The sequence below is a fragment of the Choloepus didactylus genome, chromosome 10 (assembly GCF_015220235.1).
Source record: "Choloepus didactylus isolate mChoDid1 chromosome 10, mChoDid1.pri, whole genome shotgun sequence".
NCBI lineage: Eukaryota > Metazoa > Chordata > Mammalia > Pilosa > Megalonychidae > Choloepus > Choloepus didactylus.
In genome coordinates, this window is record NC_051316.1 from 91,678,565 (window position 1) to 91,694,168 (window position 15,604).

The 15,604-nt window shown below is 48.8% G+C and overlaps 1 protein-coding gene across 16 annotated transcripts in view; it reads right to left on the bottom strand.

Annotated features, from left to right (window-relative positions):
* Positions 1–3,691: 3,691 nt before the first annotated feature.
* The window catches only part of USP20 (ubiquitin specific peptidase 20), a 92,237-nt gene continuing 80,324 nt past the window's right edge, over positions 3,692–15,604 (bottom strand). For 13 of the 16 annotated variants that reach the window (XM_037851299.1, XM_037851295.1, XM_037851286.1 and 10 more), the window contains 10 exons: positions 15,060–15,093; positions 14,800–14,845; positions 13,455–13,635; positions 13,248–13,374; positions 12,659–12,828; positions 12,457–12,538; positions 8,819–8,927; positions 7,628–7,730; positions 6,080–6,151; positions 3,692–5,559 (listed from right to left, as the gene is read on the bottom strand). In XM_037851299.1, coding sequence (XP_037707227.1) covers positions 5,399–5,559; positions 6,080–6,151; positions 7,628–7,730; positions 8,819–8,927; positions 12,457–12,538; positions 12,659–12,828; positions 13,248–13,374; positions 13,455–13,635; positions 14,800–14,845; positions 15,060–15,093 — 1,085 coding nt within the window. In that variant the 3' untranslated portion in view covers positions 3,692–5,398. The remainder of the gene's footprint in view (positions 5,560–6,079; positions 6,152–7,627; positions 7,731–8,818; positions 8,928–12,456; positions 12,539–12,658; positions 12,829–13,247; positions 13,375–13,454; positions 13,636–14,799; positions 14,846–15,059; positions 15,094–15,604) is intronic. The other 3 variants (XM_037851291.1, XM_037851290.1, XM_037851289.1) reach the window with 3 other exon arrangements.

Sequence of the window (15,604 nt, forward strand, 5' to 3'; positions counted from 1 at the left end):
ACTGAGCTAAGCCTTCCGAACAATCGAGTATTCAGGGTTCTTAGTAAGAACTGTGGTAGAAGGAAACAAGGTGAATCTACCATCCTAACTGCCGGCCCGCTTTCCTACGTTGCTGGCAAAGGATTAATTTAGGAAGACTATTTCCAGCATGTTCTTTCTGGGCTTTGTCTTATTTTAACAATAGTCTCTAACAGTCCATGTGTAAGAACTGAAGTGTCCCCACCTGTCTTGCTTAGAACCCTCCTGCCCTGAAGAACCACACCCAGTGGAGTTGGAATAAGGGAGCTGGGTTTGATTTGGGGCACAGGCTCCACCTCTCTGGGCCTCAGTTTCCTTGTGCGGTGAGGATACTAGCACCCTTGGGAAGTTACTATGATAGCATGAGAATGTTGGGAAAGCACTTGATAAACTCTGCAGCAGTTCACAAATGTTAGCTCTGATTCAGAGCTTATTCCAAAGCTCTTGTTATGGCATTTAAAATTTTCTGATTTTTAAAAAGACAATTTCCAATTCAGAGCTCTGTAACTTTATACTGAGCTTGTTGGAATCTGAAACATAAAAATGTACACCTTTACGTTCCTACTTGGCAGAAGTGTTTGTGGGAATTGGCACCTCAACCTGTCCGTCCAGTCATATACCTGAACCTTCTGGTCACCTGACTTTTACCCCTGCTGGAGAGCAGTAGAAAGTCATAAGAACTATGTTGCCACACAATTCAGTCTTCTTGTGCACTCAGGAAGTCACCTGAAGGCATGGGTTCCATCCAGTAGGAACTCCTGAGTCAGAAGGCTGCAAAGCAGAACTGTCAGCAAACACGTCATGGATGAGTAGATCGGGCTCCTCCAGTAAACTGGAAATCTCACCCGTCCAAGGCATCGCCCAGCCTCTCCCTGCCTCCTGGGGCTCTGGTGGCTCCTCCTCCTGTACCCCATCACGTCACCTCCTACCTGCCCCATAGGCCATGCCCAGACCTGAGGCAGCTGGTCCACAGAGAAGGTAGGGACGCCTAGAGGAAGCAGCAGAGGGTGGTAAAGGAAAGAGCAATGAGAGCTCCTAATTTAAGGGGATGACTAGAATCGAAATGGGAAGTGGACAGGGCTGTCACATACAGAGAGGAGGTTCCAGTGCCCACTACCCCCCTTTTAAAGGAAAAGTGACCTGTGAAATCCATGGGACAACTTGGACATCAAAATTTGAATTGCTGCTGCAAAAGATGGATGTTGTGGGTCTGAGTGAGGAAAGGAGCCAGGCCGAATTGTGAAAATCAGAAGCCGCAGCTCTGTCCCAAGGCCTGAACAGTGAGGAAGTCCGGTCCTCTGGCTCCGCCCACCCTGCCTGGACAAGGCCTCTCCCTTCACCCCCTTGGCCTCTGCTGTCCCTCTTTGCGAAGGGGAGGCTGTAGTCAGTGTTGCCAGCCCCCTGTAAGACCGGGATTAAAGGAAAGCTGCAAATTAGTACCAAGCAGACACTTTGAATGTGTTGGGAGGTATTTCTCTAGAGTGGTGTGCATGCCCATTAGGGCCTGATTTAAATACTTCTGTCTCAGTCTAGCTGGACTGGTGTGTGACATTTACTTAAATTACCTTCAATCAGTTGGGGCATCTCTGGGCCACAAAAAGTACAGCAGAAACTGAGAGTGGTCTTCATGCCTTTGTCCTCAGAGCTAAGGGGCCAAAAGCTGCAGGAGAAAACACTCAGAGTTTAATTCTCCTCTGATGGACCTGGAAGCAGCCGTGGAGAGGGATCTGCTCAGCCCCCGCACATTCTGCCCAGGGAGCAGAGCCCAGGATGGGGCCGTGGCCTGTGTGCTCCTCACCTGTGCTCACCTCTGCCTGAATTCGGCCAAACCCCGCCCAAGCCCACTAAGTACCCAGTTCCCAGGTCCAGCTCTCCAAGTGCCCACTCGCCCAGGGCTGGTCGTTGCTATTAAATAGAAGGAAGAACTGAAGACTACATCCTAACACATCCCTGGGACAGCTTTCCAGAACATAATCTGTCTAAAATGTTTAATATTCTTTTTTCATAGCCTTTCTTAAAGGCATGCCACAGCTCACCTTGCTATAATGAACAAGTTTCTTTGTGCTGAAGGAAAAGTTGTAGTAAAGAAAAGAGCTAGAGAGAAGGAAGACTCCAAAACACCACTTACTTCCCAAAAGGCTCTCTGGGGCTCAGAATTAGGTATTGTAAGACTCAGGATAATTTATGTTTGCACTGAATTTAAAATAGAACAAAGACAGGAAACTAAGCTTCTTGAGTGGCTGCACCTTGCAAAGGTATTTTCTGATGCAGGTTTGTGAGCAAAACCACAGGCAGATGGAAAGGCCTTTAAATAGAGGTAGCAGTTGGTCCACACACTCCCCCAGTCTGCAAGGGGTGGCTTTTGGCTCCTCTGAAAGGTGCTGCTGGCGCAATGCCCAGGCCCCGCTCTGCAGAGGAGCCCAACTGGGCAGACGAGAGAGAAAGACTGGATCACTGGCTTCTGCCTGCCACTAAGCATTTCCTGTCTCCAGCCCAGCCTGGGAGAGAAACCAGAGACTTGTGTTTCGTCTTCAGATTCCAGCATCTAAATTTGACCAAGCCCCTCAGAAACCAGGCATTTCAAGGGAAAAAAAGAAACATTTTCAGGTACTAGATGCAAATCAGTACCTACCTATTTCTATTTCAACTTCCTACAGTACAATAAATGAGTATCTCCAAACCTCTGGAATAAATCCTCCAGACAAAACTTTATCATTCTCTCCTTCAATGTTAAACAAGAAAAGCAAATCACAAAATACATACCATGGAATTCCATATATGTAAAGTTCAAATGGGAGCAAAACAAAAATATTGCTTAGAGATACATACATATGTGGTAAAACTATGAAGAAAAGCAAGGGATAAATGCAATGCAGGCAAGGCGTTCCCTCTGGGGCATGGGCAGGACCGACAATTTCTGTGGAACTGGTAATATTACATACCTGGGCTGGGTGCCCTGTCACCTTTTTTATCATTCTTTATGTTGAACATATGTTTCTGGACACTCATACGTGATGGATTTCACAAGTAAATTTTTAAAAAATAATACATAAAAATCTCAAAATTTTCTTGCCCCTGAAAAACCCGCAAAAGTATAAACAAAACAAAACAAAAAACCCGGGGACTTTAATAAAAAACTAGCATCACTATACATCGGAAAGCTCCCTGTGCGGAACACCAGGACCTGAGATGCAGCGTCCGAGGCCCTAACTTAGGAGAGGATGCTCCCAGGCAGAAGATCACCAGCTCACACCCTTCACCCAGGCCCAGGCACCAAGGCCCGCAGCGACCGGACAGGGCCCGCCGTGGCTCGTCTACGTCAGTTGCCGCCAGTGGGGAGCCAGCCTGGGGGATGTACTGGCCTCAACCAATGACCACATCTGGCCCCACTTCTCTGGGGCTGCGGATGGTTCCAGGAAAGGAACAACACACGTGCTTGATTGTGTTTAAAGTGGCTCCAGCCTCCTGTTCCGTTCGCTCAGCATCCAGATGGTCTCTGGTTTCAGAAAGCCCCATGCAAAGCCTCTTTCTGTGTGCAGTCGTTTGTAATGTTAATCACCCTGGCTCCAGGCCGCATGCAAGGGCGGAAAGTGGTCCCCTCCCCCACAGCAGTGAGCTTCAATTTTCCCTCCAGTAACAGAATTAACTGCACTGAACACAGAGACACAGTGTGGGCTGTGGGGAATGAATACGTATTTATTCTGACATTCTGAACACAAACTAGACAACTCCGACGTGGGGCAAGATTACAATCTGAACAGTGGAATCTCTACGTCACAAACAGTACATACAACATGCAGCCACAAAGGCTTTGCAGTGGGTTCACTGCTTGCTGCAGCAGCAGCTTTCAAAACACTGGCAAACATCAAAAAATTCCAACAGTGGCTTGTTCTTTGATCAACAAGCTGCCACAGCCGGGAAGAAACGGAATCTACGTAAAGCAATATAACTGAGTGAGCAACATGAAGCGAGAGGCTTCAGGGGCTCTGGCCTCCTAGAATTTCCACTGACATCTGCTTCTACAGAGTCTGAAGGCCACGGGAGTTTGGGAGGGAGTTTGGTCCCAGAACCCTTCCCAGCACCCTTTCCCCATTTGCTTTGACCCTGACATGGTGAGCACCTTCCCCAGCTCCTTCTTCATGGGGCTTTAGTGCCACTGGAAACACAACTCCAGACTTGATGTGCTCAGCAGGTCCCAGTGCCTCAGCATCCAGAAGAGACACTTCTGGGGACCTACTTGTGAAAGCTGCCCCTAATACCACATCCTTGAGGTGGGGCTCTATGCAGCTCAACAGTGTTGGGGAGAAAAGGAAAGTGTGTTTCTTCTACCATTATCCCCGGGGAAGCTGCCTTAGTGGCAAATGATAACATGAGGTATTTCTGTTTCATCGTCCGGTTCCCTTGTGGGGGCTCAGCAAATATTCCATAATGATGAACCACTAAGCTCTGGGGCAAATTACAGCCAATCCAAGGGGCAAGCTCAGCAGGACAAAATGGGGAATTGAAGGGGAACCAATTGCTTCCAGAGACATCCCCCATTGACAGAAATTCAACCCTCTCCTTGTGTCCCAATCACGAACAAGTCCCGAGTCTTTAGTCTGCAGGATTAAAGAGAAGTCCAAGACTTCAGGGAGCCTTTCTGGTTACAATGAAGCAATGTGGGGATGAAGTGGGACCACTGGGAGGAGCTGGCTCCGTGACAAGCATGAGCATCTGCACTGCTGGCGTTTTCAGTTCCTCTGCTCACCACTGTTGTGACTCTTTTGGGATGCTGGACCAAGTGCACAGAAAGTACCTGTGAAGCAGCAGCTAATCCCTGAACCACTGTCCCAAGGCCACAGCCTCTGATAGGGAGGCAGTGTTGGGCCCCAAATCTCAGGCGGCCATGGGCCCAGGGCTCCAGGGACAAAAGCTGGGCCCCCACTAGTGAGAAGGCAGGTTTGGGGGATGTAACAATGACAATGGCTGATCTGTGCACTGCCAGGTCAAAGACCCAAAATAACGCCACAGAGTCTTGGTCGTTTACAAGTCTGAAATTAATATATTTCCTAGTTGCAGCATTACTCACTGTGAACCAAAACAACTTTTCTGCCTCTTTACACATCTGGGTTTCTGAAGTGGCCAGCCTCTCTTCTGGGACCTAAGCACACCCTCTGCAGGGATAAGGAGCAAATGCAGGGGCCTGTGGGGACACTCAGTGCACTCAGCAGAGCAGGGGCCCACGCAGAGGGTTCTCCTGAGCAGCCTCAGGGAAGGTGTGTTCAGGGATACATTCTTCTGACACTCTAGGGACAAAAGAGGGACTCTGGAGAGGGAGGAAGGGACCACAGAGCCCCTGGAGGGACCCAGCCAGGGAGACTTACAGATTGGCCCACCAAGGTCACATGGCCCGGGTCTCAGCTTCAATTTTTTGTTCTCCATATAAGCTCTCTGTGTCCTGAAGCTGGGCCACACTTTGTCGGATGGCGATCTCAGGGCCACCTCCATACAGGTTGTTCAGGTAGATCCAGGTCTCCTCTGAAATCTGCCCATAGTCAGCTCCTGCAGGGCACAACACACCCTCAGGGGGAGGGTGGGGCTTGCACCTTCTTCCTAGAGAAAGCCACCACTTTGGGCAGTGGGGGCTCCAGGAGGGCAGGCCCCAGGGGTTAGGGAGGATGACAGGGGCTTCTCACGTGACGTCAGATATAAACCCCAGAATTTTCCAGAGAAATATCCATTCTGCCAAGGACTCTAGAGGACACATTTCTGGCTGCCACCCCATTTCCCAGGTGGTAAAGTTAACAGGGTAGGCAAAGCCTGCGGAGGGTGCAGAGGCAGAGTGGGGCATGGGGTCTGAAGGAGCCTGCGGGGTCTGGAGGAGCCTGCAGAGGCCAAGCCCCTTGGACCATCTGCTTGGCCCCATGGGCCTGGACTCAGGTGGGACACTGCAGTCTTCACGGAGGCTGTGCTTTCTCTGACTCTACGACAGGCTCCTGGCAGGACTGTGACTGGGCAGCCAGCTGGCAGCCAGGAGGCAGAGAGGAACCTGGCTCAGCCTGGGAGGGCAGGTGAGACTCACCCTGCTTCAGCTGGATGTGGCCACTTCCTTTGATCTGTGTGATCCTGCTGTTGTCAATGGGCCCTGGGGGCTCTGGAATAGACAGAATAGCTCAGGCTCAGCACCTCTGGGCCCCTCCAGCAGTGAGAAGACACCCTCAGTCCCAGCATCTACCCTGTCCTCCACCCCTCCAAACAGAACAGAGCCCTTCTCAAGCTGTGACTCTAACACCTGAGGCCCTGGAAAGGCTGGCCTGTGCTCCAAGGGCCTGGGCTGCAGGACCCACATGCACAGTGAGGTGCTCAGGGCACCAAATCCCCATCTTCTAGAAATCTGAGAGCCAGGAGGGACGCACAGCATCTGTTACCAAGCAGAGGGAATTCTGAGAACTCCTGTGCTAGTTTCAGACTCTAGCATGTGGTCAGCAGGAGCAGCACTGGGCAGACAATGCCCTGATATGATGGCAGCTGCCCCTCCCTGGGCATCCTCTGTGTGCCTGGCACTGAGCTTAGCAGTGTGCATGTATTATCTCAGTTAATCTTCAACCACTGTATGAGATTAAAACTGTTTACAGGGACAGAAATTGAGGGGCAAGTTAAGTAACTTGCCCAGGTCAAAGCTAGCAGAAAGCAAAGCCAGGATGCAAGCCAGGGCTGCAATGCCAAGGCCAAGACCCTACCCGCAGCTATGCCTGACTGCCTTGATCAACACTAAGGAGGTCACTGGTTGTCCCCGGCCCCATCATGAGCCAGCCAGGGGAACTGAGTGGTGGTGAGGCCCCTCTTCCTCCCTAGTACTGGCTGGTGCTGATACTCTGAGGAAAGGGCAAATGTCCAGTACATGGAAACTACTGGCTCTGCTGCCCCTGCAGACCCCGAGGCCCAAACTTGTGCCTAAGAGTGAGCTCAAGGCAGTGAGAGTGGGGACACGTAGAGGCCAAGGCTCAGGCTCTGCTACTCTTTGCCAGGGACTGTCAGGGGACCCCAGGAACCTCCTTTGTGATGGAACCTGTTTCCTCCTCTGTAAAATAGAACACGGTGTCCCAAGTACCTTTCTGAGTCTAAACCATCTATCAACTATATTATTTAGAGCAAGAAAATCCCCAAAGGAAAGGGCCTTGCAAGAGAGGAAGAGCAAGCTCTCCTGGGCTTCCCCAGCATCAGTAGGAGTAGAGAGTGGGAGGGAAAGGGCAGAGAAAAATTGGCTTCCTGTCATGCTGCAGCCACTCAGCAAGAAGGCTAATGGCTCTGGGGTGCTAGGTATGCCCCCAAGAGCACCAAGCCTGGCTTAGGGTGGGCTTCCAGCTCAGGGGATTAGAAGAGCACCTGTTTTCTCTGTGCATCCTAGGAGAGTGCTCACCTGGAAGAGTAGCACCAAAGACCTGCTAGGCAGGTACAGACCCTTGGGCCCCCTGGGGTTCAGGGGCCACCATACGCTGCCCCTCCTCCACTGGCATCTATGAGCAGCACCTCATGGCCATCATCCTCCCAGAGAGGCTGCCCCACTCCTAGCAGAGGGCGGTGAGGAGGGGAGTGCCAGGCATGGAGCCAGAGACCCTGCTCTACTCACCATTGTCCTTCCCCTTGACAAAGGCCTCCCACTCCCGGAACCACTGCATGCTGATGCAGTAGATGATGCTTGGCGACTCCTCGGCCTGGAATGCCTTGTTCAGCTGGGGCCAGGGGTGGGTGCAGATGGGGGAGAAGAGGGGTAGGGTCAGTCTTATTGTGAGCAGTCGTGGCTGTTTCTTTATATTCAGCATGAATTTTTCACCCTCTCCCTCTCCCCCAATCTTCACCCTCAACTCAGAGAAATACTAGACACTCAAGGTAGAACATTTAGAACACAGAGACAAGTTCAAAGAAAATAAACATCTCCCATAATCCCACTACTTGGAGACAACTGCTGGATACATTTTTGGTGAATTTCTTTTTCAATAACTTATTTTTAACCCAGCTTGAATCACACAATACATGTTTTTCCTCCACTTAATAGAATGCCTATTTGTTCATATCATTAACTACTCTTCTGTCATTTTTTAATGGCCGTAAGTGCCAGTGCCCCTTAATGCTTTCACCCCCATCTTCTCTCCTGGTGAAGGGCCATTTCTAGCCTCCCTGTAATAAGCAGCACTGCAGGGAGGCCGTGTGCTCATGGATCCTCGGCCTCACACGCATCTGTTTCTACAGCAGAAGTCCCTTTTCTAAATGGGATCATCCCATGAGTCCTTTTTTGCAATTTGTTTTTTTTTCACTTACTGCTCTATCTTGGGTATCATTTCAGATCAATTTGTATAGCCCAGTGACCCTTAACCAGGGACAATTCTGCCCCCCCCGAGGGACATTTGGCAATATCTGGAGATAATTTTGGTTGTCACTGGCATCTTGTGATAGAGGTCAAGGATACCAATAAATATCCTATAATGTACAGGACAGTATCCCATAATAAAGAATTATCCAGCCCACATGTCAACAGTGCCAAGGCTGAGAAACCCTGCTATATACCTACCCTATTCGTTCAACAGCTGCTTAACAGTACATTGTGTCGATGGGCCTTAATTTACCAAGCCCAACCCTTTCTGCCAGTAAAAATCTTCCTGGCAAGTGTCTGGCCAGGCCTCTGACTACTCTGGTCTCCCACAGAACACTTCTTCCAAACAGGCTGCCTGACTGCACACAGCTCATTCATCCCTGAGGCCCCATGTGTCCAAAGCAGAGGCTGAAGGAGCTGGCCCCCCACACCACCCCCACCTGCATGCACCTTTATGAAGGTGTCGATCTCGATCCTTCTGCGCTTGGCTAGAGCCTCTATCTCCACCTGGCAGATGGAGCACACGTACAGATGGTTCACAGCAGGGCCACCCCCGAACCTATACCCAGGGCGGAGGGAGAGAGAAACACGAGCCCTGAGGGGAGGGCCCAGGGTGGGGAGTGGGAGAACTTGCTGAAGAGCAACTACCGCCCTCCATGTGGTGCGGTTCTGCTGCTCCTCCTCTGGGTCTCAGATGAGCCGTGAGACCCCTAGGAAGCTTTCCCTGATGTTGCCTCTGCCCACCCATCAGGCTCCCCTCAGTGCCCTGTCACATGGCCTGTTTCCTTGTCTGTCTTCCCTACTAGACTGTGAGCGCCACAGGAGCTGACACAGGTGCCTGCTCACCAGCATGCTCAGAGTACCCGGCAGAGCACCTGCCACACAGTGGGCATGTCGCAGATATCTGCTCCATGAGCAAAGGCCAGGATCAGCACTCTGAGCTTTGGTGGCTGAGAGCTCCCCTGGCTGGACCCTGAGGACAACATCAAAGGAGGCTGCAGGCACCAGTGTTTATGGTGGCAGTATTCACGATTTGCAATGGATGGAGGTGGCCTAAGGGTACATCCAGGGGTGAACGGAAAGATAAACTGTGGTGCACAGATACAATGGAATATTGAGCAGTGGCAAGAAGGAATGAAGTTGTGGGGCATGCAACTAGGTGAATGGATCTTTTTTTTTTAATTCAGTTTTATTGAGATATATTCACATACCATACAATCATCCATGGTGTACAATCAACTGTTTACAGTACCATCATATAGTTGTACATTCATCACCGCAATCAATTTTTGAACATTTTCCTTACACCAAAAAGAATAAAAATATTAAAAAATAGAAGTGAAAAAGAAAACCCAAATCATTCCATTCCCCCATCCCACCCTATTTTTCATTCAGTTTTTGTCTCCATTTTTCTAGTCATCCATCCACATACTGGATAAAGGGAGTATGAGCCACAAGGTTTTCACAATCACATAGTCACAGCATGTAAGTAAGCAACATAGTTATACAATCGTCGTGAATGGATCTTGAGGACAGCATTTGGAGTGAAATAAGCCAGACATGAAAAGACAAACATTATAATGCCTCACTAATAAGGGCTAACTATAATGTCCAAACTCTGAGAATTGAATCTTAGAGTACAGGTTATCAAGGGAAGGCTTAATGTGAAGGTCACTAGATGGTAAGCTCTTACAGCAGTCACATCTGTTCCTGAGTTGTAATGGTTATCTCTAAACTCTGAGATGCTGAGCTGTTTATGCATAACCTGGCTGGTCCCTGGAACTTTGAGTATCAGTGACACCTGAGACTCAGAGCTAGAGTTCAGCAGCTATGAATGTCAGTATTACCCCATACAGCAACTGTTAAAAAAGCTGAAAAGAGTTCAGACTACAATTAGAGATATGAATGAAGCAGATCTGGTTAGGACTAAGGCAAACCAGGCCAAAAGGTAAAGGACATTATTGTGTTTTAAAACTTCAACTTCTGTGTGAGACCAAAGGAAGAGATGTTTATTTGGTGCAAAACCTATATTTTCTGTAACACACTAAATAATTTAACTTGTCCAGTCAGTTTATTCAAATACCATAATTGCATGGAACTTTGAATAGGGAGTGAGATCTGGTTGGTTTGTACAGGACAGTGTGAAACCCCAATACATCCCAAAGTAATCTGGGCAGAGAATAAAAATGCATTTGTAAAACCCCCCTGAGGGACTGGGGAAAAATGCAGAAATATTAAACTTCCCCACCTGGGGAAGTAGTGATATTCTCACAAGCATTGGGGACTACCAATTTAGAAGGCTGAGCCCTTGATCTTGGGGCTTGCTCTTATGAAGCTTGTTATTGCAAAGGAGAAGCTAAGCCTACTTATAATTGTGCCTGAGTCTCCCCCATAGGGGGGACTCTAAGCCCACTTGGCAGGTAAACTCCCTGCCCCACTCCCCCATGTGGGATCTGACTCCCAGGGGTGTAAATCTCCCTGGCAACGTGGGACATGACTCCTGGGGATGAGCCTGGACCCAGCACTGTGAGATTCAGAAAGTCTTCTTGACCGAAAGGGGAAAGATAAATGAAACAAAATAAAGTTTCAGTGGCTGAGAGATTTCAGATGGAATCCAGAGGACATTCTGGAGGTTATTCTTATGCATTATATAGATATCACTTTTTATTTTTTAGTGTTTTAGAATAGTTTTGAAGGAAATACCTGAAACTGTTGGACTGCAATCCAGTACCCTTGATTCTTGAAGACAATCACATAACTATTTAGCTTAAATGGGATGACTGTGTGATTGTGAAAACCTTGTGGCTCATACTCCCTTTATCCAGTGTATAGAAAAATGGGAACAAAAATTAAATGAATAATAGGGGGATGGGGAGGATGGGATGTTTGGGGAGTTCTTCTTTCCTTGTATTTTTAATCTTTTTTTTTTTGGCAGTAATGAAAATTTTCAAAAATTGATTTTGGTGATGATGCAAACTATTTGATGGTACTGTGAACAACTGTACACTCTGGATGACTGTAGGGTATATAAACGTATCTCAATAAAACTGAATTGGGGGGAAAAAGTATTATACAGCACTAATTACATACCAATATATTAATGAGAAAAATAATCTTTTGCCAAATTACAGAGTAATATGAATTATCATTTTTGAAAATAACATGAATCATGTAAGGTAATATTTTATGTTAAAACTGAAATCATAGTATATGATTTTGTCCAATTCCTTACACATATATTTCGCAATTTCTTGTGTGTTGACAAGAACAAAACATTCATTTATTAAAAGGTTGCCATTCAAAAAAAAATGGAGGCTACAGGTAGGAGCATATGTGTCCCTAGCCTGGGGTGTCTTCACAGGATTTGGGAATGCCTCTCCCTGTGAGGATCTGACCCACCCATGGGCAACTAAGCAAGGAATGTATGCTCCTGACCTGCAACTAAATGCAATATAATCATGAGGCACCAGTGCAACGAGAACTTCTTGGCCTCTGTTTGTAATGACCACACTCTCAGCTGTAGAGTGTCTGGGTCAAGAGTAGGGCCCATGACCCAGTCTGGGCTGCTGAGAGGCAGGCCTGAGCTGGTCTGCAACAGGAGAGCCAACTGCTCTTGGTCTGGATGGACTTGAACCTGGAAGCCCACAGGCCAGAGTGCCTGGGCAGCCTGAGCCCAAAGCCAACACAAGCAGGGCAAAGGACAGAGAAGAGAGGCCAGGCTGGATGTGCTCCCATGCTGCCCTGCAGCCAGCACTACCCAGGACCTTCAGTGAGGCAAGACTATATGGTCACTTTAGCATAAGCTAGTTCTCTGCCCCTTATGACTGGAAGGGTCCCACTGGAGTCACACAAATGACATGCGTCTTTTTGAATGCAGACACAATTGTATGTGTTCCTAGAAAGCTACCAGAATGGAATCCCCTAAGAGCAGGGGTTTCTTCTGTCCTGTTCTACTGCCTGAGTGAAGGACAGCCTGGGGGCTCACGGGTGTTATTCCATCCGCTGGTCTCCTTTCCCACCCAGCTGAGTCCCAGGCCAGTCGGAGGCAGACTGGTTTCTGCAGAAGAGGCTGGCCTTGGGCATCTTACCTGTTATAGAGGTGCTCCCAGACATTCTGGGGTAGGATCACCACCAGGTCATCGATGTAGTGGTATTTGTTGGGCGGGATGCCTGCAGAGGAAGGTGCAGGAAGGAAGAGCTGGGGACCAAGATGGCCACTCAGACTGCCTTCCTGGATTCCTATCACAGAAAAGAAGCCCCAGGCAAGCCTGCTGGCAAGAATGCCCTCACCTCCATGGGAGCAGAGAAAGGTATGGTTGGTGATGGGTCCCGGCTCAGTGAAGGTGTTGAATTTGTTGAGCCATTCACGGGACACGTAGAAGCGCAGCAGGCTGGGCTCCCGCATGGCAGCCAGCGACACCACCAGCTGCCGCTCCCGTACTGCCTCCTCACTGCTCTTCCTGGGTGTGGGTGGGAGAGGGGAGTATTAGGAGCAGAAGCTGTGGATGGTTGGCACTGCCCATCTACCTCCCAAGCCCCTCAGCGATCCATCCACATCTCAGCAGCCCAATGCCCCTGCCCTGGGTCTGGCTGTCATCATCTTTCCCCCACCCTGAGTCCAGTACAGAGGATCCATACTTGATTCTTGCCTCCAGTCTTTCCTACTTTTCCCATAGCAGCCTCAGGTCTCTTTCATAAAACCCAAATCCTTACTTTGCCCAAACTGAAAACTCTTCCAGCCTCACCCCCCCAAGAGTAAAGTCCTCTGGAGTAGTGGCGGGACACCCAGGACCCACAAGGCACCAGGTTTGGAGCCCAATCACCATCCTTCAGGGGAACCCAGGCCTACCATGAGCAAACTGCACCCCATGTCTCACACCTGTAGAAAAGGACATAGGCCTCGGAGTTCTGCACCACCGTCTCATGGACCTCAGTGACGTACTGGTCATCAAACTCATACCACTGGCCATTAATCACGTTTTGGCAGTAGGCAATATAGTGCCCACCTGTGGTGGGAGAGAGGTAGGTTACAGAGACCCTAGGAGACAAGGGGATGTGGCGCCAGAGCAGGGGTAGCCAGACTCACTGCCTGCTGTGCCGTGGTGGCAGATGACTGAGAGGAGGTCGTAGGTGGTGATCTGGGACATACAATCCTTGGCAAGGAAGGGGCGCAGGTCGAGTCCCTCCAGTGGGAAGGAGACGTGGCTGCTGATTTTGAATGAGTACATCACCTCGTGCCGAAAGCGCTTCAGGTGAATACATAGGATCTGAGGGGAGGGGAGGGGTAGGGTGCTGATCGTTCCAGAGCTGGCTCAAGCCCTAGGACTCTCAGCAATCTTATGGGGCCTTGTAGGAGGGCCCAGAGACCTGCCGGCTCCAGGACACCCACTAGCCCACCTTCTGACCCATGCACTGAACTACTCAGAGTCTTGTTGTCTACATAGAAAATGGTAAGAAATCTTGGAGCAAAATGCACAAGCCACCTGGAGAGATCGAGCCCACTGACTCCATGTGAACAAATAAAAAAAAATTTCTGTATGGACACTGAACTAGGCTCACTTCAAATTACATGGATAAAGGCAGACATCCAGACGTGGCTATAGGACTTGCTACCCTTACATAGGATCTACTGCCAAGATGGACCATCCCTAGAGTGGCTGGGCTGCACAGGAAACTGACCACTTCTCTGCACTGGCCCATCAGATTTATCATTGGAAGAACTTTGACAACCAGTTCTTTTGGCACCAATTCTCAGAAAGCTTCTCCACAAAGGTTTTCCAGACCTGCTCAGCACCATCCTGAGGACTGAGCTCCATTATCTTGGGCCACTCTCCTCTTTGTTTTAGCCACATAGAGCCTTGGTTTGGGCCAGCTCATGCCTGCTTCAAGCTTTTTACCATGCTGTTCCTTCCCCACTCTCCTTCCACCAGGTTTCCAGAGGTCGACACCACTACACCACTACAGCCATAGAGAAGCCATCCCTGACAGCCTCGGCTGGGCCAGGTCATCCACACACACACCCCTCCCTGCCCCCACACACTAACAAACTCTCACAAAACACACTGAACGACAACTAAGCTGAGACCACCAAGAGAAAGGTCATCAAGTTACAAACCAAAAAATGTGCCCTCTCTTAAAATGTCAAAATTGGTGGTTCTGGGTATTTGAGGGGGTGGGAGTATGATGGAGTTCTCTGTATGGAGTTTGTATTATTTTAACAACTGTCCTCTTAGTTTGAAATTATTTCAAAATAAAAAGCTTAAAGAAAAAAAAGGGGGCCCTCTCCAAAATGCTAGACCTTCATATCTCAGCCAAATCAACAGAATCTACACAGGCCTCTTTGGCTCAGAACCGGGCTGCAGGCTGCCCTGGATGATGTGAGAATAAATGGGTCTGGGGAATCATCTCTCCAGACGAGAGAAGGCACTCACCTCGGGCAGCCGGAGAACTTTACAGTACTTCACCCCATTCCGCAACCTGGCGAGGGAAGAGTGAGGGAGAGGGCAAGCGTGAGCCACTGGCCTCAGTGTGGGGGCAGAGGGACCAGATGAGCACCCCCTCACTTCTGTCGGGTCAGGACTGAGCACCCCAAGTGAGAGTGAGATGGGGGGAACCCAGGGGGAACATGCAGCCCACAGACACAGTGGAGACTCGAAGGTTAGGGGGGAGACCCCAGGACACACATACTTACTTTTTACACCGTTCACAGCTATACATGTTGTCACCTAGGAAAGTAACATAAGGGACAGATGTTAGCAGGGAAGAGAAATAGGGATTAGAAGCTCAGATTTTAAAAAGTGAACATAATGATTTATGCCTAAGAAATAAAACCAGAGGTACCAAAGGGAGGGGCGGCCCTGGCTAGACCAGGAAAGCAGAATCCAAAAAAGGAAAAATGGATAAATTTGACCCTAAAAACACTCAAACTCCTGAATAAGCATCACCATCAACAAAACTGAAAGGCAAGGAGAAATGTAACATTAGAGACAGAAAATGTATTAAAGTCTTTAAGGTATAAAGAGTTTCCCCAAAGGTTAATAAGATGCCCAACACCCAACAGAAAAACAGGAAAAAGACAGGAGGGAAAATTTCAAAACAATAAATTCAAAGAGCCAATATACTTATGAAAAAATATTGAACCTCATCAATAATACAAGAAATGCAAAATTAAATATCATTTTTACCCATCAAATTGGCAAAAATTAAAAATAGATTAACAACCAGAGAGAATAATCA